General features: G+C 38.8%; 1 protein-coding gene across 4 annotated transcripts; it reads right to left on the reverse strand.

The window, feature by feature from the left end:
- Positions 1–710: 710 nt before the first annotated feature.
- CARNMT1 (carnosine N-methyltransferase 1) lies at positions 711–20,986 on the reverse strand. 4 transcript variants are annotated; one of them, XR_015700922.1, is made up of 10 exons: positions 20,539–20,986; positions 17,585–17,780; positions 16,428–16,591; positions 9,126–9,266; positions 4,231–4,409; positions 2,943–3,024; positions 2,421–2,530; positions 1,739–1,894; positions 1,399–1,502; positions 1,104–1,118 (listed from the first exon to the last, which is right to left on the reverse strand). XR_015700922.1 is itself a non-coding variant. In XM_009463628.2 (8 exons), exons 1-8 carry the CDS (start codon positions 20,886–20,888, stop codon positions 1,011–1,013), a joined length of 1,356 nt encoding a protein of 451 aa, XP_009461903.2. In that variant the 5' UTR covers positions 20,889–20,986; the 3' UTR covers positions 711–1,010. The 4 variants fall into 4 exon arrangements, 2 of the variants coding, with proteins under 2 accessions (XP_009461903.2, XP_087597484.1); XR_015700921.1 differs by lacking the exons at positions 1,739–1,894; positions 2,943–3,024 and having other exon boundaries at positions 711–1,118; XM_009463628.2 differs by lacking the exons at positions 1,739–1,894; positions 2,943–3,024 and having other exon boundaries at positions 711–1,118; positions 2,417–2,530.
- Positions 20,987–24,786: the final 3,800 nt, after the last annotated feature.

Below are 24,786 nucleotides of genomic sequence, written 5' to 3' on the forward strand. Positions count from 1 at the left end.
CTCAGGTAGAGACAGTTAGGTTATAGCATATATTATTTCCATGTAACTTCCCCCAACCCCCCTCGCCTTGAGAAACAGGGATTTTTTTGTTGCATGTATAACTCAGCAATATTACCAACTTTAAAAAAAGAAAAGAGCTCAAGGTATAACGTGACTTTCTGTTAATTATGTTTAACAAACAATACTGCTTCACTGTTTTGGCTTAAGCAGTAAGCAGGTGACTCAAAATCAATGTATTTGAAGATGGCAAAAAATCTACTACTTCAGTTTCAACACTAAGAGATTAATCAAAATTGCTGTTACTCCTGAACTGAGGTTAACATACTGCTTCTCTGTGACATGCTGCTTTTTCTTCACTCGGTACTCTGCTTTCACAAAGTATTTCAAATTGCCTATAGGTTCTGTGTTTTGATTGAATTGTTAAGCGGTACAGTCAAAGATTAGAGTTTGTATAATAATCTACTTCATTTCAGTTCAACAGAAAATACTGTAAGAGTTCTGATGGCTACTGTATCTATCAAGAATAATTTTATCACTTTCCAACAATTTCAGACTTCATAATTTAAGTATATGTTCAGAAATATTTCTCTAAATATGACACAGCTAGTACAGTAAGCACCTCTATGCATTCCTAACATCAGAAAGTAGAAAAAAGAAAATCATTGTAAGTCTATGAAAAATGAGGCAGCGTATGCAGATAATTAGCCTGGTTATGGCAAACATTAAATTTTATTCTCAAGAAAACGTTTTTGCTTTTACTTTTGATGCATTCCAAAGCACAAAGACAGTGTATGTGAACATTTCCTCCTCCATTTTCACAAGTATATTACAAATATGCATGGCGTAGTACATGTCTGGATAGCAAGAGAGATATTAAGAAAATAGACACTATCTAAATCCTATTAGGAATAAGAAGGCACCACTGATTTGAGGTTGTGTCCAGACATCACCCAGTCCATTTTAGTCTCATTTCTAGCTTTCAAGACAACATTTTTTTCTGATTGACCTATTCAGACCACTTCTGGTTTTCTCACCACAAACAACACGCATTCATAGTAGTATTTCATCATGGAGAGTTCATTCACAGTGTAAGTTGACAGTACGGATTCTTTCTCTACCTGAAAAAAAAAAGCAGCAGTTTTCAAAACACCTTCTCTACAAGAACTATGCAAGTTTCTCTTAATAAGAAATTGCTATATACTTACTAGATTTCAAGGTCCATCTCTGCACTTTTTAAAACATGAGAAAAGCAAATAATTTGAAACACACAAACATTTAATTCTAGAAGTTACTAGTATATGCCATTATGTTGAACTAAATTTAAGGTAAAGGTTTATTCAAAGGAGTTTGTCTGGTTTGTACCAGTATTACTCACTGCAAACCACAGCATCTTCTTACCTCTATATGGAATCCATATTGCAGTATAACATTTCTTATATCCTCGTAGCTTAATTCTATAGAAAGTTCATTTCCCAAGTTTTCAAAGTGGTAAAGGAGAGGACCTGGAGTACAAAGATACAATGGAGATGGCTATTAAAAAGACAAAAATGTTTTAAAAATTAAAAGCACATACTGAAAGTGCAAAGAATGCTTATATCCAGACTCATATATTCAAATACAGACAAAAGAACATATTTCTATCACTTGAATATGATTTTTATAACAAATTTCAGAATCAGTGTAAAATGAAAACAACTTAGTTTAGCTGCTTATTCAACAATGAAGTGTCATTTCCTACCAGATTGTGTTTTCTCTATCTTTAAAATTTCTTCAGTCTAGCATCACTGCTGTCTCCATAGAACAGAAGGCAGGACATGCTGGGGTCTACTCAGGAGCTCTGCTTGCATTCTGTGACTGCCCAGGACTGGTGTAGTAACTGACCGACCAGTTTCTCCTATACAAAATGTTTAACTCCTGAGTTTTATCTGCCATTCCTTCACCATGGGAGACTTAAATTAAGTGTCTCTTCTTTTGAGCCAAAGCATAGATAAATCTCATTCCCAAAACTTCTGCTTAGAAGCACAGTACAAATGAGACAACAGATTAATAAAAAAAAATGCAAGGATGTATTTACACAGAGAACAAGTTCTACTTCCTTAGAAAAACATCAAAAAAAGAATACAGGACGCTACATTTGTCAAATAACAGATGTTTGATGCATGAATGCAGAACCTACCACTGGGAAGATTTACTTCTCTATTTAAAAATCACATGGTGTTGATGTGATTGTAACTAGCAAATATCTGGATATATTCTGAATATATCTGAGGTAATTTCCAAGCCCTAGATGTTTCTAGCTTCACAGAGTTTTCAGCAGAGACACATTCATCCCCACAACTCTTTTGAAGGACTAGATGCCTGTTACATGATCAAACATAAGTCAGGGCTAGCAGGAAGAGAGGTTGGTCACACTTGCCTACATTTATCCATATTCCTCCAGGCTTTAGTATTTTCCATATAGTATCAATGTAATCAATAACGTTATGTGCTGTATCTATGAAAAAGCAAGTTGCTATGCAGTCCCATGTATCTGCATAAAAAGAGCAAATTATACACAGATTAGTTTCAATGTTTCTACCCCTGTAAAAGTTCATCATTTAACCCCAATATTTGTTTATACACTCAGCATTACCTTCAAATAACAACAACTGAAGGCTCTTCATTTCATTTACGAGTAAATAAAATATTTTGGTTTATATTAACAGTTAAGTTTGGGTTCATGTGACTTTTTTTATATATATATATATAATATATATATATAAAAGCGTGTGTATATATACACATACACACTCTAAAATATTATACATATTTATTATTTATGCATTTTATAAAATTGTTCGTACATGTTATATAAAATGAGATATATTTGTATTATATACTGTAAAATGTAAATATTATAACACATTTTATATAAATGAAGGCCCAAGTATGCTACTACTCACCTGTCCTATGAACTTCATTACCACAACTGTTAGAAATACAACTGCAAAAATACCCAGTGATTTGGGCCTCTCTAGTTAGTATCTGGAACAATAGAAGTCTGTACACTAAAGTATACTTTCACAAATCACACAGCTTTAAAACATTTTACTCAGTATCTGAATATTTCTCCAGCCATTTTTTACTAGTGAATTTAACAAGCAGGATCTTTCAAAGTCTACCTTTTAAAACATGAGTCTCCCTGTTTTTCACTAAACATGTATCCTTGAAATTGCAAAAGTTTTAAGTTCTGTAAATAAAAAAAATTAAAAGTCTCAATTTATGCCAGTATCAGATGTTCTAATGTTAAGACGGAACCTTCAGAAAATTAAGCAACTATAAGGAAGGCTCCCACAAGAAAATATCTGGAAGTCTAGCTGCACAATAAAGGGCAGATCAATAGCTATATAATCCTGGTGAAAAATTGCTATGGGTCTAATAGGGACAGAAAGCTGGAAACACAAAATGGTGATAATCCAATGCTGCGTAAAGAAAAAATAGTGACTTCTAAATAGGCATATATTAGAACATTAGACTACATATAAAAGAACTGGGCAAGTGCTACCCTTAATCAAATCCTGAATGTGTAATTGGGAGAGCAGGCACTAAAGATCGTCCTCTGCAGGTTAATTCAACTTTAGGTTAGTCATAAAACATTACTTCATTGCTGCAATGAGGACAGCACAACTAACCTGATATCAAAAGAAAAAATACGGTTATTTGTATGACAGAAGTTTCAATCTTTGATAATTATCATCTCCATAACATGCCTCTGAAATATTTACTATTGACAGTCAATAAGTATATGTTTGTTTCACTTATAATTTACTACTACTGAAACAGTTTGCTTTGCTTTTACAACAGAAAATTAATCAACAAAAAAATACTCGTATTTCTATTTTTTACACTAAAGAAGAGAAGTGACTAAGTTACATCGTTCCCTTTGTAACATCACTTTTCTAAATCAAGTAAACCTTTCCATACTACTACTATGCTGTCTTATTCTCAAAGAGAATATGGCAGCGAAGATCTGTTAGGCAAGGAGGTGTCCATATTTTTTTTTTAACTAAGAAGAAATAAAAAGCTGATGTGCAATATGAAAATCTTGCTACAGTTAGTCCTTTTTGCTCAATGCTTGTAGATACAGTTCCCTTCCACTTGTAATCATTAACTGTCCTGTAACAAATACTCTGAAGATACAGTTACATGGATAGCCTAGAAGTTTGCATTTACTCGTTTGCATTTACTCACTGCACTCAGAGTAAATTTCTTGAAAATCCCCTGCTGTCATAGAGAAGTTTGAACCAGAAGGAAGACTGTGAGGATCAACATCAGGGAAATAAATTGGACGTATCTGATCAGCAGATCTTCTGTTGTTGCTAAACTGATGAATCCAGGGATAAAGCTTACATGAGTTAATTTCAGAGCATCTGCAAAATATGGAAATCGGCACATGTCAGTTTCAACTAATTGCTTATCTATTATCTAGAAATGTAGGAGTCAAAGACTTTCACAAACATCCACTGTTTTGTTGATAAAGTTCTTGGAAAAGCTACACGTTTTTTAAAGGACTTTTATCTAGTTCATAAAACTTCAGACTGCCCATCTATTCATGAACTGATGAAAAAAACAATTTTACTCTGACACACAAATTATCACCACAAAATAACTGCCTTTTTTCATTTTAAAATTTTCTTTTCCCACTTTTTACCATTTTCCCTGACTTATTTCTCCACTGAAAAGAAAATGCAAGGATTCTTTTTTAAGATCAATGGAATTTGTTATTTAGTATATTCAGTAAAGCTAAGCCTTTCTGGATCATTTCATCAGATCCATGAATTTTACTGGAAACATTTGTTCTCATTCTAGACCTTCCTGTCTTTTCTGAACCATAATCATAGGGGGTCTGAAGCACAGCAGAACAAAAGCATTTTTCAGATGCTAACTGAAAGGATGCTTTTAGATTTCAAAAAACAAATAAATTCCATTTTGCAAAGCATAGCAGTTTTGCACTAGATGCCATTTTAAGTTAGTAACATCTGGAGTGTTGCAATTATGCCAAGTAAACACGTCTTTGTAAAATAAAATTCGTGGGTTGACATGACCAACTAAATCAACTCTTATTTTAAAAAGTGATAAAAAATAGCATTCAAGTATAAAAAGCAGCTTTCCACAGTCTTGTAAAATCAGTTTGTAATTAAAAAATGAAGTAATTTTCTTTTAGAGACAACAGAGGACACATCTGTCCCATAAAACATGTATCATCAAACACTTCATGAACTACAAGCAATCTACCAGGTTATAGAAAGTGCACTCTTTTGGCTGGTGGATAGAAAACATCTGCACAAAGTCTTTGAAACAACATTTTTTACCTTCTTCATGTTATATTTAATTTTATCAGTAAAAAAAACAATACAAAAAACCTCCATTAGAGCAGCAGTATACTGCACTCATCAACTGTCTCCATATATAATGAATAAATATCAGATATATGCAGTCAGTCAAAGGAAAAAAAGGAGGAAAAAGCCCTGATAACAGGGGCATCATTTTCTTCATGAAAGGAATCTCTATTTTGCTTAAAAAAAGAAAAAAAATAACCAAGCAACAACAAAAAAAAAAGCACCAAAAAACCCCACATTGGCCAACAAAAGTTGTGTTAACCATTCTAGCATTCTCCATATGCTCCCAATTATCCTCAGAGCATTCTTCTTTAACAATGACAATTTGCCCAAAAGCAAGGTAAAGAAAATAAGACATCTGAGTAGATTAGAAAGGATTTTTTTTCTGAGCTATAAGGTAACACACACCTCCCTGTATTTTTTTTTCCCCAGCACAAAGTATATTCATGCACTTTTGAACAGTTCCAAAGGGAATTCCCAATTTTATATTAAAGACCAATCCCTCTCCATATTCAAGCTTGAAAACCTCCCTTTCCAGGTTCAGTAATTTATATTTCATAACTAAATACTGCGGTCCTTTACAATTCCATCCTTCCAACAAAAGATGTATGATGTAAGTTATGTTATAAAAATATAACATCTGTAAGTGTGACGCACTTCACTTTTTTCCATAAGGACAGGACATTTACTGTTCAACATTGAGTCCAACAGACGGTTCTGGAAAAGATGGGTAGGTCAAATCTTACTTCCGACCACTGATTTAATGATAAAATGTTTAACTGTTTTCATCCTACGGCATTCATGGACATGAAACAAATACAATTAAGCAGCCTCCTCAAAGTACCAAGATTTAATTAAAATTACATTTTTTCCAGAAAGTAAAGATTAGCCAATTATTAGCATGAATTCTACTGGTATTAATTAAAGCTTTTTTAAATTAACTCTCCTCTGACTTGGGTACAAAGTGATTTTATATTACATCAACTGAACTTTGTCAAATATTCATAAGTGGGACTACTGCTACTGCAGGGCTGTTGGACTGAAGTTACCAACGCTGTGCTCTGAATCTCCAGCTGCAGGAAACAGCAAGTCAGCAATCAGCTGCTCCTGCCTCCTCCACACAGATACCACCCCAGTGTTGTTTCCCCTTCTGTCAGATGTCTAAGGGAAGTCAAGTGTGTCCTGTGGCTCTAGACTACCTGAAAATTTTGGTATGCTTTCCAGAGGCAGGAAAACAGATTATGCTTTTCACAGTTTTTGCTCTTCCAAAACAGGTAAGTGTCTGTACATCACCAATGATCTCCTCTGCTATCTCTCATTATATCCAGAACTCATCTCAACACTAGAAAAACACACCAGCAACAAGAATGTTACCCATACCAGAAGAAACAAAACTTCCCATACAAGGACTGCAGCAGCATTGGAGCCACTGTAGCTTAACTACTCCAGGGTCACTTTATTTTCAAATTAGAGCTTCTTCAATGAAATAATGCACTCTAATTTTAAATACTTATAGTGACAACAGTTACACCTTGACGCCCTCCCTACACAACACACTATGCAACTTTATGCACAATAACAGGAGTTCACAGTTTAAGAGAATTAAGGTTTTTTACACGCATAAAAATCAGCAGATACCACGTTGTATACAGAAGACTTAAGTCACTGTACCCCATCTAGGAGCCCACTGCAGTAGTTGCCTTGATACTTAATATACTAATTTGTCTTCCTAAAAATAAACCAAGGTCAGAGAAAGAAGGTGGATCCAAACTGTAAGCACACGTTAGCAAAATACTCATGCTTTTATCAACTGAAAACAAAAATTAATTAAATTAAGACTGTAGTTAAAAACTAATTTGCAAAATCCTTCTTTCTTACCACTCTTCCTTAACTGGTATCTTCAGCTCATATTGATCATTGGTGTTTCTTCCAGTTCCGGGAAGGCAAACATGCTCATTTCAGAAGGCTAACTGGGAACAGCCACTTAAGACTAAAATGAAAGATCCCAGAAGTCCCTAAAACCTTCTTAATAGACATCTCAAGCCCACAATTAGACCTGGCAGAAAGGAATACTTGGACTTCAACTGAACTGACTGAAATTTAGAGTAGACTCAAGTTAGCAGTATTCTCCATGCTAACAAGGGAACTTGGAACTGAAAACTTGCCCAGCAAAGATGAAGATTACAGCAGCTGAGCAACACTCGATTTTGCTGTCTAAAATCTAATACTGTTAGCAAATCTAATGCGTATACACCTCTTTGCTAAATATCTTATATAAATAGGAAACACCACATGAGCATTAGATGCTAAGAATGATTACTATTGTAAGCTAAGTATGGATCTTCAGAAGAATTCCACATATAGGCCAAAGACTCATTATTTAAGGAAGATAAAAAAACATGTCAGCAGCAGTAATTAGGGGTGAAGTTAACTGTCAGATTTGAACAACTATGACAGCTGATCTGTGCTCCCAAAGATGGGAAATGGATACTTTTATGCTGCTTTGAATAATTTCAAAAGTTCCAAAGAGCATAAGAGCCAGCAGGGCTGTATATCTAAGGACGAGAAGAACGTGACCTTCTTTCAGTAGCTGCAAGGTATTAGATCAGCTCAACTGTACCATGCAATTTCACCACCAGATGACAGTCATTATTCTTAAATGTAAGAAAAAGAACAAGTAAACCTCTAGCAAATACCTATTTTCATCACATTGACCACTACTATTTTAAACAGACACGCAACAGCCATAATAAAGTGTTTTTCCCTTGTTGTTTTGAACAGTAAGCTATAACAGATTTAAGATCATCACAGTCTGCTGTGGACCATCAGTCTACAAACAGGGTGCAAAACACCATGATAATATAGAATACAAGCCAATAGTTTAGGTGTTTTCAGCAAAGGTGTATCATTTCAGATTGAACAATGAGCAAACTGGCAAATTCTGTCTCTCTGAATTTGGCACCAACTCCTCCAAAAAACAAAACACCCCCTAGATGTCTTTCATGCTCGTCCACCCATAGTCTTCCCACCCTCCTTAAAAGAACAGTTGCATTTGCTGCCTTCTTTCCTCTCTAACAAGTTCATTATGAACCCAGTAATTTCCAGTGCAAGTCACAGAAGACCAAATACAGAAATGTCACTCTAAATTAAAACAATAAGTGACATTTAGTACATTCAGGTTTAGTACCTCAGTGTAATTGTAGAACCATTAACTACATTATTTTAGCTGTTACTCAGCAACAGCACTTGCTTAAGAAGTGCTTCAGTGTGCTTCAGTGGTTGTTTTTCATGTCGAAACAGTGTCTAAAGTTTTGGTATGGAATGCAACACTTCCTGTAACAAGCTTCCTCTGTTACTAATCACCACCACTGAGTACCATGCACATATTAACTAGTCCATATTTGACACTGGTGAGATAGGTGTGCATTTTACAGAAACAGATGTGAAATAAATCATAAAACCTATTCAAGGTTATGCAAAAAATCTGTGGTACAATCTAGACATTTTAAGTCTCATACCTTAGAAGTCATGCTTCCTGCTATAATTTTAATGACTGAGATACAATGCTTCCCTCCCCCATTTATCCCACTGATTTTTTTTTCATCAAAACATTCTAAAACATGGTTATGAGTGTCCTGTGTTAGGACTTACAAATCTATTCTTGTGAGTTTTATTTATTCAAGTTTTTATCATTTATCATTTTGCCTCCCTAGGTTTCAATCAGCAAGTAAAACATAAGCTATGTACCTGTTGAGTACAAAGTTAGAAGAAAAGAGCATAAAGAGGCTCCATTCATTTCCTTGGCAAGCATAACCGAGCATAGCTATTTCCCACGCCAATCTACCTAGCCCAGCACCAGGTACCAGGATATTAACTTTGGAGAAATCCCTGCAACAGAACAAAAATAATAGTTAAGTCTTTATCTGATACCTCTTAACAAAACTTACAGAGGGCCAGTCAAACATTTTTTCCCCATATTCTTATATATTAAAATGTATTTCCTGTATGATTTTACTTTTTAAATGCAAACTGAGCCAGTTCTGATCAGATTGGTTAATTGTACAGTCAAAATAATTCACAGAAAATGACTCAAAAGAACATATACAACCCTCATTCAGAATACAGATCATAATTACAAAACAATTTTTTTTTCCTGAAAAATCTCTTAAGTGAATTGACAAAAGAACATTATCATATAGAACCATTTATTTTTCTATGAGGCGCATTGATAACTAGTAAATATTCTAGAAATCTTCTTGGTTACATTGCATGAAAAATAAACAAGTATTTTGACATGAGAAACACAAAGCAAACAAAACTTCCATAAGCTGATGACAAATTCAGACTGTAAAAACCTTATAGTAGTTACCTTCTCAGCAACTGTGGGTTTTAAATACGCTGTTCACCAACTTCACTAAAGCACGTAAAGTGACATAAGATTTCCTAAACCAAAGTACATTGCAGCTCTTGAACCCTTCACTTCCCATAACTAGACATCAAGTTGAAGATGACCAGAAGACATCTAGCACTGTGTTTACTGAGATACCTAGAAAAACCTCTCCCATCTTACAAGTTCAGCAACTAATAAAGAGAACTAAGAATCTCAAAATTTTCTCCTCTTTCAGGCAGAAAAGGCAATATATACATATTCTAACTATTAGACTTCCATCACAATGCAATCAATCCTTCACTCATAAAACAAAAAACACTCCCATGCCAAACTGAAGAGCTACTTCATCTAAAAAGAAATAGTTTTCCAGTTTCCAGTCATGAACAAGACTTCGTAATTTCATACACCAAAAAAACCAAGTGTGAACACTCAGACTACCCTCCCTTTTGCATGTCACCTTCAAAGACAAAACATACATATATCAATTTGTATGCAACTAAAGGAAGGAAGCCACAATCAGCACGTCCAAACATATGACGAAACAAAGGAAAATGCAAAGCCTTTGATTGCATAAAAATTCAGGATGCCAAAAAGGGTTCAAAAGAGTTAGTATGCTGCATAAGCATGAAGATGAGTGAGGGAGTTATGCAAATTCTGAATAGCAGTACATTTCTGAAGACTACTACCCAAAACCAGAAGAAAGCATTATTCTCTTCTAAAGGCCACACAAACTAACAATGCAGTTTTAACAGTGCCTTTTGGTTTGTGGCTTAATCATGTAACTAGTGAAGCCTCCCAAATGAAAAACCAAAGTACTTCTCATTCCTGATTTTCATTTCCATTCCATTATACTTTCAGATTCTTTGTTTTCTGATTAACAAGAAGCAGGAAATGAAGACTTTGCTATTACTTAAGAGCACTCCTGTGAAGCAACAGTTCACCTTACCTCTTTTCTACAAGGAAAGCCAGAAGAAAGCTAGCCAGGAAGTCTTACTGAAAAAAGAAAGATTAATTCAGGGGAAAACCACTTGCTCAAAACAAAATTTTTGAGAATAGGTACCCAGAAGGAGGAGGAAGAAAATCCACTTTCTGGGAGAAGCTAGAAAAACCTCAATCTTACAACTTTTTCTTATTGTAGTGGTATATCTATTCAGTTATTCCAAATGTATTTCTAACCTAATTTATTTCTTCATTTCCTTACAATTTAACTTTATTTATGAAATATTTAAACTAGCTCTACACAGATTTTTACACCCTCACGTGGACATTTCTACAATGAGTGGGTAGAAAAGCCTTATACCACTTCCAAGATTATCATACATTGATTGGAAAAAGACCCCTTTCTTAAAACAACCTAATAACAAGGAGCTATGCAGGTGTAATCACATTTTGAAATCTGCAACTTTATTCATTCTAAAACACAATAAAGCCTCTAACAGGCGAGTGAGTTGATTTTAAATTGCATGTAATTGTCATGTATCTTTTTATCCACAATATAAAGCTTTTGTGTCTCTGAGCTAATTTTCCCAATTGTCTCTTAGAAAATAGTTGATTTTAACTGCACTTTCCTTTGCACCTTTATTAAGGGATTGAAGTCTGTCTGGAAACTTGTTAGCAATTCCATTTCTATCTATACTCTACGTATCAGTTGCTAGGGACTGGTGCTGGCCACCAACTTCATTTCAGCATACAGAGCACAGCTAATAGAATACAATAGAACCAAATCTGAGTCCACTAACATTGACACTAGCCTTCCAAGATGGTTCAAGAGCATTCTTTTAATCTATAATCAGAGAAATTAAGTATGTGGCAAAGTGACTGTATAACAAGTAGTAACTGTTGACAGTGTCCTGTTAGCAAAAAAAATGCTGAAACACATTTTCCTTTCCAAGACCCAAAAGGAATTGTTGGTGACAAACTGTTGATGAATTTCAAAAACATTAAGGTAAAAAAACAGTGGTAGTGGGAGCACTATATTATGCTAATTTTTGAATCACTAGAACAGCTAAAAAATTTTAATTGCACAGAAACTGCTTTTTTAATGGCTAAACAGTCATAAGATAATTTAGGAGGCTAGAAAAACCTGTATTCCTTTGGTGGATATGTAATTGCAGCAGTAGCAAAGACAAATAAAAAAAAAATCCCAAACTGTGATAACTGATAATCCAAGACTATCCACAGTGAAACTAGCCTTGAACTAGCCAGCAGCAGCAGGATTTCTATGACAAATATCTAGCATTGGTTAGGAACATAAATGGGTATCCAACAAGTACCCATTAAAAACCTGTGTGGGAATAGGGAAGAAACATTGGCCTATTACGCTGGCACGTGTGGGGAGAGGAGGCTGGCCAAAGAGCAGGGAAGAGGGCTGCATGGTAATGTTTGGCTCAACTATTGAAACTGCTGCAGTCTCTTAAAAAGACAGTGGAGAAATATCAGAAACAACTAAAATCTGTCATGCCATGATTGTAGTGCTTTTTGCAGTGTGATATATTTTCAGCTTTTAGAAGTTTAATGCCATTAATGGTGACTTTAACTTGGCGTCCTTTCTTTAAGGGAAAAAATATACATGATAAAAATAGAGGCTTCTTATTTTATCCCTATTGTGCTTTAACAGAAAAATGATTGTGCTGAAGGGGTAAACTGAAGGTCAGCAAAAGAAAAATTAGTGTGTGTGATCAAACACAAGCCTCATTTTCGTAAACTAAACACTGCAATTCCATGTCAGCTAATGATAAGTGATAAGAAATATACAGCCCATACACAGAAGATGAGTAGAAACATCAGCACAGACTCACACTGCGGGGATTCCTTCTTTCCTGATGTCTTATCTCTGCAATGTCTCTAAGTTTAGATACTGAACAGATCCAGTTCTCAGTAGAGTATTTTTCATTATTTTACTGTAATAGTATTTTCAGACTTTTTTTTTTTAAAAGACAACTACTTTTCAAATAAAATAATGAAGGTAGCTAAAAAGCACAATCATTTGAAGAGCAATTCTCCAAATTCAGCAGCTGAGGTTTATATACTTGCATGTTAAGACCTGCAAGGTCTTCAGTGGACTGCAATACCACTGAAGACGTAGTTTGCACTGAAGTCCAGTGTTTAAAGCAAAGTTTAGGCTAAACAAAAATTTTGACAAGATTAAAAACCCTGCAAGGACAGATGTATTTTATATAAAAGTCAAATAAAATTCATAGAAAGTAGAAATTTTATCGTCACCATAAATGTGACTCAGCGCATACAAGAAGTATAGCCAAGCTTGGCCTTAGGACTAATAAGTTATGTCTTTCAAATATAAAAAGGAAACTAAGCACTGGTGACTTCTTTTGGGCTGTCCTGGCAGTATCTTGGAAAATGCAATCAATTGCTGGACAGTATGATAGATTTAAATTTCAAGTTATAGGGGGTTCCAAAGGCCAAGCTAATGAATAAAAGAAAACATTGGAGAAAATACCCAAGTTTACTGTTCTTGGCCATGGAATGATAATTAACTAAAAGGTGAACTATTTCTTTGGTTCCTTTAGACAAGAAGCTGATGATCTTTACATCGTTTCACATAAGTAGGAAGGGCAACAGTAGAAGTGAAAGAAAATAAAGATGACAAAAGAAAAGGGGAATTTGAAAAAAAAAAAGTATCGGTATGCTTATTTTAGATTTTCAACAACGTTGCCCCACAAAAATGCTTTAACAAACACATTCCATCAAGAAATAAAAATGTATCTATGTTTTACTATTTTTCTCCTACAGAAAGCAGTGATCATGGTTCATTCAGATCCAAGAAATCCGAGAAATCCAAATGCCTTCATCAAGAGGTAGACAATACTATAGAGACCCTGTGAGCTGAAACACAATTAAATTCCAGCATGAATAATACAGGAAATCTACAAGTTCTTCTGGAGGACTTTATCTCACAGGACTTCACTTAAAACTGCTTTGTTGATCCTACTAACATATCCTGTGCTAAGGTGCTAAGCAGAAAGAAGGACTTATTTCTGAAGAGGAATGGGAGGCACAAACAGCTTTTGACATTTACTTTATTTTTAGATTACAGTCTTGTCAGAATACTGGACTGAAACACAAGATAACAGCAGCACCTACTCACAAGACTGTTCTAATTTACAGCTGCTTTCAACCACTGCTTGTATCTCGTCTGCTTCCCAGAAGAGCAAGCACTTCACTTCTTTTCCTGTTCTTTGCATACCAACTGAACCAATACAGGCCAGTCTTGCAAAGAGCAGCAACAATGTGCATGCATGGAGCAAACATACTTGAATAGTTTCAAAAATTTAAACTCCCTTTTCACATGATTCAAATGCATGGAATCAATGACGTTAAAAAATAACGTTAACTAGAAACAGAATGTACAATTCCACTGAATCCATTAAAAAGTAAAAGGTGAGTCGTACTGACGGTGTTAAAATATTTGTTTCTCCATCTTTTTCAATGCAAAGTACATCTAGACAAAGCTGTTTTCATCACCCAGTGCCAAGAACACACTTTTTCTGTAGCACTTTGATTTCATCATCTCAGGAGACTTCCACACTCTGTGCTACAAAAGGGAACTCTAAAGAAATGCAAAGCTGCACTCTGAGGTTTCATCTACAGGCCGTCTTCCTGCATTAGTGCCCACAGCCAGTCCTCTCCAGAGGAAAGGGACTTCGCACCCACTATACACAACAGCCAGAATAACTTCACCATGGTTAGTTCAGGCCTTGTCCATCCCTTCAAACTGAAATAACTGCTCCCCTCCAAAACTGCAAAAAAGGAACCAGACTGACCAGCCGGCCTGCCCTGCCAGGGAAGTTACTTTTTGCACAAGGGTGAGATGGCACTGCCAGTTAAGCCTGGTAATACAAAGAGAACAGGCCCTTCTGCTTCTTGCCTCAAAAAGGTAAGCACACCCAAGTGTACTAGGAAAAAGCGCGAGCTGACGGCACTAAGTAACAATACATGAACAGAGAAAAGGTTTTACGTAAGTGCTGCGACAGCTCCATAATGATCATTAATATTAAACTTTTAAATAGGTATGTATGAAATACATATTTTATAATAAAAAAAAAAGTTTCGTTCGACAAACTCTAACTGGTAGTAGAGATGTTTGATCCATACAGTGATGTTTTGAGAATTCTGTAGAGACAAAAAACAAAAAACCCAACTGGTATTTCAGAGCCATCACAACAGGGACAGAATCATTGTCACATTAGTTGTGTTTGACAACAACCACCACCACCAGAATTCCTGGTAAAGAAGCACAAAGCTATCAACTTCATATTCACCCGATCTGTTGCCACATGTTGCTTCCTAATCCAAACTGGAGGTTTTGAAATAGAGTTCATTGACAATAAATGTTAAAGTCAACACTTGCCAACTTCAGTCACATATGTCTTAAAATTTGACATAAGTTACCTCTCCCATAACCAAAATGCTTTAAAAGCTAGCATACAGCGAAAAAGGTGAACTGATACCTTGAGGATTAGAATAACTGCTTTCAAAACTAGCTGTGACTTTTCCTACAGATCTGCACATCAGACGTATATCAGGTAACCTACAGCATTTAATTCATGTTTATGTTATGTAGGGCACTATAAGCACTAAAAACATCACAGAAAGTTCACCTTCAGATTAAACATCTTTAGTGGTGCATCCACCTTGAGATAAGTTAGCCCAAGGCAAGAGAAACCAACGAACTATATCCACTGCAAGTTCTGCCACCACTAACAGTCTTTACTAATGAAAATTAACAGATGGCTACTGGAAGGTATTTTCAAAGGGGTACAAGCGCATTATTAGCAATTACTGAGAAAGAGGAAAACCCACAGTAACACCCAGCTATATCAAACCTAAGTTCTGACCTGTTATATTTACCAGCACAAAGTTCATAAATTTTCCCATTATAAGACTGGTAAGTTTAAACTGAAATGTACTTTATTGATGATTGGGCTGACTAAATGGCAGATCCATTAAACATGGAATTCTTACAGCAGTAGTATGTTCTGAGATTCTACCAGTATACTTCTACTTAAAGTCACCTAAAAAAATTGCACACTGATTACTATTTTGGTGGTGTTAAGCCAATGCACTTACAAAGCTACCCTCACACATGCAGGAAAGCTTTTTTAAGACTTGCCTCGTAACATCTGTCTGAAAGCAAGGCTAGAATTAAGTATTTGCAGGGTAAATTCTCAGTGCAATAAAACTGCGCTAGAGGTTAAGAGTCTTCTTCCCTCCTTCCACCATTAAGGACAATACTCACACTTGCTGCTGTCACAAGGGTCCTTCTCTTTTTCTGCAGCACACGCACTCTGAGAATCTGCTAACCTGCAAACTTTACCTCAACTGAGCACAACTAAGTTAACTTCACAACCTCCTGAGGTCTCCTACTTGAAAAGTTAACAGATATCCTGTTACATCAAGCTGCAGAAAAAAAAAAAGTATTATTCCTGGTTTACCTGGTATTCCTTTTTGAAGTTTATGATTATGCTCTTTTTCAACACCTTGTATTAGAAACAAAAACTTTCTTGATTAAAAAATAAATTCCACTGCATTCACAGTAATGTCTGTATTTTAAAATCCAAGCTTTTCATTACTCCATAAAAACTGTTACAGTTGTGCAACAGCGTATGCCCACATAAAAATAAGTCTTAAAACACTATTACCATCTTTCTTTTGGAAAGTTCTTTACAATTTCATTAATGATTGGCTGGTAGCAGGAATCTCGCTCAGGCTTTCCCTCTTCACTCCAGTCTCTCACAAATTGTTTCAAAGTTGATTTTAATTTATCCATGTCAAATGTTGAAGCTGGTGTAATCTTCCCTCTTCCCTGATTAAAGTGGAAGGAAAAGAAAAAGTCAGTGGAAAATACACCAAGTATCTGTAGTCTCGCGGAAAAAAAAAAAAATATTACAAACCAACAAAAGCCATGCTGTAAGGGCTGTTGGGAGTTTCAGCTGACAAAGCACTTGCCTTTCACTCCTGGGACAAGGGCCCAAATCTAACCTAGAATCCTAAACAAACTGAGTTTGCTGGTCTCAGTTCCGCACCCAAGACACCAGGTTCCACATCATCACGAAACCATATATAGTATGGCATAGCAGAGCACAATTGGTAGTCCTTATTCAGGGAAGGACCAGGGCTGAGCTAGTGCAGAGGCTGAACTGCTTACCCTAAGAAGAGGATCCCCTTTAGGTACTGATGAGGCAACACTGAGAAGCTCACATTAGAGCTGCCCATTACTGTACCTTGCCTGCAGATACCAAAAAAGGACTTCAGTTTCCATCTCTGCCAGTCTTTTAAGTCTGAGTGCAATTTTTTTGATAGAGATGCCACACTGAAAAAGCAGGTAAGTGGTGGAAAAGTTTTTACAGATGATAACATTAAAAATACTTGGCCTATCTAAAATTGTAACTGATTTAGAATGCCATAACATATAATAACCTACAGTAAGACAGACAATACCATTTACGTTCTATGTAGTTAACTGAAAAAATAATTTTAAAGTGTAACCAGGGTAGAACTCTGAAGCAAAAAACTGCTTTTTTACAGTAAGTGATTACTGTCATTTGCCAGATTCACAATTAGTTTTCCTAAGTGTAACTACAAGGACTAACAACAAATAGTCTTATTAAACACCAGCTCTACAAGATATGAAAGCCAAGCGTGAGAAAATGTAAGCAAACAGGAAGTAAGAAAGGAGAAAAGGAAGAAAGCCAAAGGAAAGAAAGCTGGAGGCCTAAAGGTTTGAAAAACAAATGCAGAAAATCCCAAAGTGTACAGAATTTAATTTTGAAGTATGAAAAAGTCCATTTTAACATACATCATCTCCATATTCTTTATTTTCAAACATATGAGCGCAGTCATTCACAATGGTCTGTAGTATCTCTTGATTATGATCAATGCACTTCCGAATCTTGTCAAGGTGAGGAAGGAATTGAGGAAGAAGACTCTGTTGGTTAGCTGGAAGAGATTTAAACTGCCTTTCTGTTCTGTTCACTCGTTCATGCATATTCGTTCTAAAAAGCAAAAAGTTTAAGGTCTTTAGACATTATAGAAGCAATACACACACTAAATATAAATAATTCACTCTAAGCTACTCCAATTACAATTATTCATTTCTTTAGACACAGAAAGTATTCAGACTTTTTAATTCCTTACCAGAGAATAAGTTTTCAAGAATTTTTTAGGCAAAATGTTTGGTTTAAGCTCTAGTTCTACATTACCAGTCTTTTTAACATGTTGCAGTTTAAGAGGGCTATTGTTTTCTTCTTGCAGTTTCATGATCAGCCACTCATTTCCAGCACAGGTGATCACTACCTTAATACATGGATCTACAAAATTTAATGAACAATCAGCCCCCAAACTCAAAATCAGCCAGACTGTTTCAAAAATCCAATTTAAATTGAATGAATAGCTGAATGCTGTAGTAAACTTTGGCTACAGAAGTAATACAATGTGGAGTGGGAATAGGGATCCTAAAACTCAATTGCTTCTGAAAGAACTGTAAGTCACAGCTGGACCATACCAGAGCTCTGGCAGCCATACTAAGATACTAAACCATCTTCTTTTAACAGCATATGCCCCTCAAGTACGAGTACCGTGAATTTGACCATGTAACTCATCCAAGCTAAAAGTAACTCTTCCATTTCCCCAAAATAAAAGTTCCATAAAAAAGGTGAATCTACTGCCAAGAGAAAGAAGTCTGAGGTTTTTTTCTTCCTCTTCCTTCTCCTCACCCAGAACAGTTCCGCCCTCCACCTTGTTCTAGCATTCACCAGGCCTGCCACAAAGCTCGTTTAACTCACTAGCCCTGAAGGGACCTGTATAGATTTTGCTAGATTTGATTTCTTTCAGTTTACCAAGTCAAGTTGGCTGAGCACAGTTATAAGGACTCCAGGTCATAAAGCCAGGACAAGGGATATTGTCCCTTTTGGCAGCAGCAAATCATTTTATCAGGTCAAGTCTTACTGCAGTTTCTCAAACTCTTGTGTAAGCATACAGCAGCACAGAGTTGAAAACTGGCCATCAAAGAGAGTAAGGTGCAATTGCTGCAATTTTAGTTGCAACCTCAGTCTGGAAATTTGACCAGTTAACATCTCCAACGTTACATACGTGCTACGGAGAAGGGCACGTTCCTTGCAATAGCTACACTGGTTTAAAATAACATTTAAGAATAAAAAACAGAGAAGGAACAATAAGAAAAATAAACTGATCCTCTATATAAAGCACATCAGCTTAGCTTAATATCACCGTCTGAAAGTTTTGTCAGAAAAATTCTTTGAACCATGATCCTCCAACCTTTCATACTGAACTGCAACCTCCTAGCAGAATGAATAATTCACTGAAATCAGAAGAACTAAGAATGAAGTTAAGTCCATATGTCTCCAGAAGACAAGAACTTTAATCTGGACTCAGCTGAAAGTGTGTTATTCCCTTACTCGTACAGATGTTTCGAATTAAATTATTTTTAACTACCAAGATATGTAATTTCACTTAAACTCGGAGCTATTTCTTTGAGGCAGAGGCAATTTAATTCAATTTCTGTACTGGAAATTTGAGTCATATCCTTTTGTTATGTGTTTACCGAAACTGAAGTATTCAAAAGCAACCCAGAGTCACAGTGGAGCACGAGGCTGAGAAAGATGTTTCCAGCTTCTAAGGCCTGAGGATACAATTACATCACTAATATAAGTAAATTACAGTTGGCTATTGTGCTAATAGTAACAACTAACATAAAGTCTTTGGTATGGCCAAACCGAATTGGAGAATTCGGTTTGGAAGAGACATCGAAGTGTTACCTAGACCAACCTCCCGCTCAAATACTAGTCCTAGAAAGCAAAACAACCCAAGATATAAAAATGGTAAACAAAATAAACACTCTAAATATCACCCACTCCTTCCAAGAACCTGTCATGTAAAAATTATGCTTGTATTACATGGACAAAAATGTTCTAGCACATAATAATGATTCACATAACGGGGGTTTGTCAACTGAAGTATAAAATATGTAGTGTTGCTGCATCCCAAATATGCTTCCTAGATCTAGCAAAACAGAAGACAGTTTACCAAAATACCGTTGAGGACTGGACTTTTTCAGCTAGTCCCCCCCACCCCGCTATTTGAATAACTTTTGTTTCCTCTTCCGTTCAATGGATTCAGATATAAAGTCGGGCCGCCTGCACTCTCATTCCCGAGGGCCATCAAGCCCTTTTCTGACTCAACAAACGTCTAGAAAACTAAAGTTCTAACAAAATGGCATCCATTAGCCCTATCAACAGGTCTTATCTCTTATGCAAATTAACACATCTTTCAAAAATTTCCCCAATAATCGAAACATCGTTTGCATTTCTTTGCCAGCAGGCGCTGCTATTGTTTTGAGTACTTTACAGCGCCTTAAAGCATTTTATTTTATAAAAAGAAATCTTTTACATCCTTTTCAGGTGTGTCGTACTTTGAGATGTTTGCTTTTTTTTTTTCTTTTATGCTTTCTAACTGACAAAGACATCGAGGTGACTTCGTGCGTATCCAGAAAGCAAAGGGGAGAAGAGGTCCCTTCCTGACTCAGGCTTCTGCAGCCTGCTAAAGGCACAGCGCTCCCCACGGAGCACTGACCGAGGGAGGCGGCCACACGACACGCAGGGAAGAGCCAAGAGCCCTAGCAGCGTGGACGGCCAGCTCCTGAGCCCTGCGGAGGCAGCCCGGCGAGAGGAGGGCGCCGCGGGAGGGAGCGGACCCTGGCAGAACCCCACAGACACGGCGGCAGGTCCCCGTTACCCGTAGTATCGGAAGGCGTTGATGATCCTCCGGAAATGCTCCCGCTCCAGACGCTCTTCCTCCGCCTCCTCCTGCCCCCTGGCTGCCGCCGCCGCCAGCGCCCTCGGCTCTTGCGGCTGCCGCTGCCGCCGCCGCCGCTCGTCGCTCGGCGAGGCCGCCTGCTCCGCCTCGGGCTCGCAGCTCCCGCCGGCCGCACTCTCTCCCGGCCACGGCAGCTGCTCCCGCTCCTCCTCGTGGCCCCGCCGCAGCCCCCTGCGCATCGCCTTGGCCGGCGGATCCCTCTCCCCCGGGGGACGCGGCGGCAGCGGCGGCGGCTGCGCTTTACGGGACACGGCGCACGTGGCTGACATCTCTCCAACGGCCGCCGCCAACGGTCGCGCCCGGCGCGCAGGCTCCCTGCCTCACTTCCGGCACGGGGCGGGCGGCCGCCCCAGGCGGCCCAGGCTGTCCGGGCGGGCGGCGAGTACCGCGAGAAGGCGGCCGGCGCCTGCGCGCTGCTGCCGGCGGCAGGCGGGGGCGGGGCGGGGCGGGGACGCCGGGCGGGGCCGGAGTGGGCCGGGTCCCGGCTCATCTCTGTAAGGGCGAGGTGGCCGGGGTAACGGTAGAGCGCCCAACGTAGGGCAGAGGCAGCCGCCCGCATAATCGTTCAGGTCCGTGCCCTTGCGCAGCACTCCGTACCCACCCGTTAGCTCTCACAAGGAGGGAGAAAAAACTCGCTGCTAGTCCCTGCCTGTGAAAAACGGCAGTCCGGGGCTGATGGCGGCAGTGACGCTGAAACACCTTTGGCGTGTACCTGAAGAGGATGCGTGCCTGCCTAGCTCCTCTGGACTCCTCACACAAAAATTAAAAGTACGAGTTCAGCAATTAACGAACGCCCGCTCTCACTCTGCAGGCCGCAGGCCTCCGCCTGGCTGGCCGCTCCAAGTTGCCGTAAGGTAGGCCGCCAGCCCCCTGCAGCAGCTGGCCACCAGCAGTGAGGTAGCTGTGCTGACAAAAGGCAGGAGCCACAAAAGGAGCTCTTCAAGCACCTCTGCACCAGACTGAAGCCAGATTATGCTTCCTGAAAACAAGCACGGGGACCAGCTGTACAGAGAGAAAAGCAAGGAGGCAAGTTAAGCCATGTCTAGCAACGCATGAGTCACTATATAGGAGATTCCCCCCCCCAATAACACACTTTCACCCTGACGACAGTTGAGCACATCCTCCTCCACCTGACAAAACTTGTTTGACTGGGCGCTGACTCTCTCTGTGTCCTGCACCAAGTCACTATGCTCCTTTCCACTCTTACCAGAGGGCCTCCTTTGTAAGGGCCCATCCCCTTCTCAGTTTGAGAACCTGAGGAGTACTGTCCCACATCACTCTTCTGTCTAAAGACATGCAGGAAGTGGTAGTCTTTTAGTAAACCACATAATGTAACAATGGAACAGGAGAGAGAAGTTTTTTGGCACATCGACCTTCTCCCTGTGGAAACGAGAACATCAGCCTCCTAACGGAAACTCTCTCACTTTACTCTTGATTTTTTTGCAGTTTCCTTTACTCCCACACTACTCTTACTCTCTTGCAACTACTGTTAGTTAACTGCCTGGACAGTTTTGACTACAAAGGTGTTCAGTAGCAGTGCCAGAGAGAAAGCACAGACATTATTGCCAGTTGGATGGACAAAAGAATCATTGTTCCCAAGGGCACCTTAAGGGGTAAAATGCTGTAGAAAACAGCATGTATGTGACAAAACCAACATCTGAGTCAATGATATACAGTGTAAACAGTTAGAAATTCAGCTTTTAGACTTCACTTTGACGATTAGAGAGGGAGCAATACCTCTGCGAGGTAAAAAAGTTTGTTCCTACTACATCAGTGTTTATGACTACTACATTGTCATGTTCTTTCTATTATTTTGACATCATGAAGATTAAGAAATCACCTTCATGATGTCAAACTAATCCTGTAGTTGCATTTCTGTGGTTCTTATATGTAAGCCACTAGCCTTCTGTAAAACAACATTTCTATCATCACCATGTTTCTAAACATTTGCAAGACACTTAGCAAGGTTTCCTTCGGCCACGGCAGCCTGAAGCTGCAGCCAGCAGAATGTGACACAAGTTCCAAAAAAACATCCTTCACAAAAAGAACGACAGACTTCTGTCCTGCAGCTCTGCAACCACTTAACAGCTAGCACAGCCCTGGCAGTCAAAAGGCATCTACCAGCAGCAAACTAGGTTTTTCCTGTCAGGGGCTGTACCACGTTCAAAGCATGTTGCAGGGGAAGCCTGTAAGCTTTTATAACAGCACCTGAAATACTTTATCTCCCAAAGAGACTCAGAAGAGTTTATTGTCTTTTCCCCGCTAAGGTGAGTTGCTGTAGCAACTGGCAAGAGGACACGCAATTTTGGAACCACAGGTGAGCCTGACCAGTTTCTACAGGCGATCCATGGTATAGCACTGCCTGCTCCTTTTACTACTTTTTATGGGCGTGGTGTGAATCAATCTTCCCAATCCCTTTTGAACCTGCTGGTACTGTCTGCCTCCTACAGCAATAAAACTCAGAAGCTCACTGTCTGCTGTGTGAAATACCACCCTCATCTGTGTGAAATATCACATTAATATAGTTGGTCAATCTGTTTTAAGTGAAGGAGGAGTGCCCCCTGAACTAGTATTTGTACAACTCAGTGCATACTAGTTCTGCATCCACTTGACTCACAACTTCCAAGGTTTTGTAAACCTTCACCTTTTTTGCCCTCAGTCTTCTCCTCTCCCGAATGAAGAGTCCCAGCATTTTTAGTCTCTCCTCATAAAGCGGCTGCTCCATTCCATTGATCACGTTAGTTGCCCTTCTTTTAACTCCACTATGGACTCTCTCCAGATGCAGAAACTGGAACTACCCAATGCTGGAAATGTGGGTCCACTGGTTATACACAAGAACAAAGTAGCACCACCTGTCTGGTTCGCAATACCCTTCCATGAGATGTCTACCTAATGTTTTGATGCAGCTCCACACTGTGGTGATGGTTTCAGAAGAATTGTCAAAGATCTCTGCCCTGAGCTGTAACTACAAGTTCGTGAACTGCAAGTTCAGTACCATGGATATTTTGATGAATGATTTACACCACAAATGCGTAAATCCATACTGGAGCTCATTTACCCCTTTTGCCCATGGAAGGATCTCACAAAACTGAGCTCCTTGCCACTGGACCAATGTTGGACTACTTGAGAAATCTCGGTATCATCTGCAAACTTGGGTGATTTCGTTGTTCATTCCCTCCAATCACAGCAAAACTTGCTGAATAAAATCATTCGGGGACTGCCAATACTGAAATTCTTCCTCCTCCTGAGAGGAGCCCATGAAGTCTTAACCCTTCACTTCCTGTCCTTCACAATTCATAAAAGGATCCCTTATGTTCCTCTGGAACCAACGTATCATTTCAAGTTGTACTCATGCATTTCTCCATGTAAGGAAATACTTCAAAAGTTTATTGAAGGGACACCGTAAGCCTACAAGTTTCATACAGGGATGGGAAAAGCAACAACAAAAAATTTCTTCCCTTCACCATTGGATTGAGTTTGTGTGGCCAGGTTTTGGTAGCACGGAAGGGGGCTACAGAGGTGGCTTCTGTGAGAAGCTGCCAGAAGCTTCCCCCATGTCCGACAGAGCCAATGCCAGCTGGCTTCAAGACGGACCCACCGCTGGCCAAGCCCAAGCCCATCAGCAACACTGATAGTAGCTCTGTGATAATGTATTTGAGAAGGGGGAAAAACTGCTGCACAACAGCAGCTGGGAGACAGGAGTGAGAATGTGTGAGAGCAACAGCCCTGCAGACCCCCAGGTCAGTGAAGAAGGAGGGGGAGGAGGTGCTCCAGGTGCCAGAGCAGAGATTCCCCTGCAGCCCGTGGTGAAGACCATGGTGTTATGAGTGAAAAGCAAGTGCAGAGCCCTCAGGGATGAGGCACAACACTCAGCAAGTGAAAGCTCTGGCTTTATGGAAAGCATAGTGTTACCATGGTGGGAGCTCCAGGACAGCGGCGCTGATCAAATGGCGACCCGATGCAGTGGAGCCCTGCTCAGGAGTGAAGCTCAAGAGAAAGCACCACGGAGGTGGATAACAAAACTTGCACTGATTAACATGCCATACATACGCAACATCCTGTTTTGCTCATTAGCGAACTCGCTGATGTAACGCAGGTGCTGCTGTACAAATTCCGAGATCTGCAGCTGGCCGTCACGTTGGTGCCCGTGCAGGGGTATGTGCAGCT

This window comes from Nipponia nippon, unplaced genomic scaffold (genome assembly GCF_047370975.1).
Source record: "Nipponia nippon isolate SJK-2023a ecotype South Korea unplaced genomic scaffold, ASM4737097v1 scaffold_8, whole genome shotgun sequence".
Lineage (NCBI taxonomy): Eukaryota > Metazoa > Chordata > Aves > Pelecaniformes > Threskiornithidae > Nipponia > Nipponia nippon.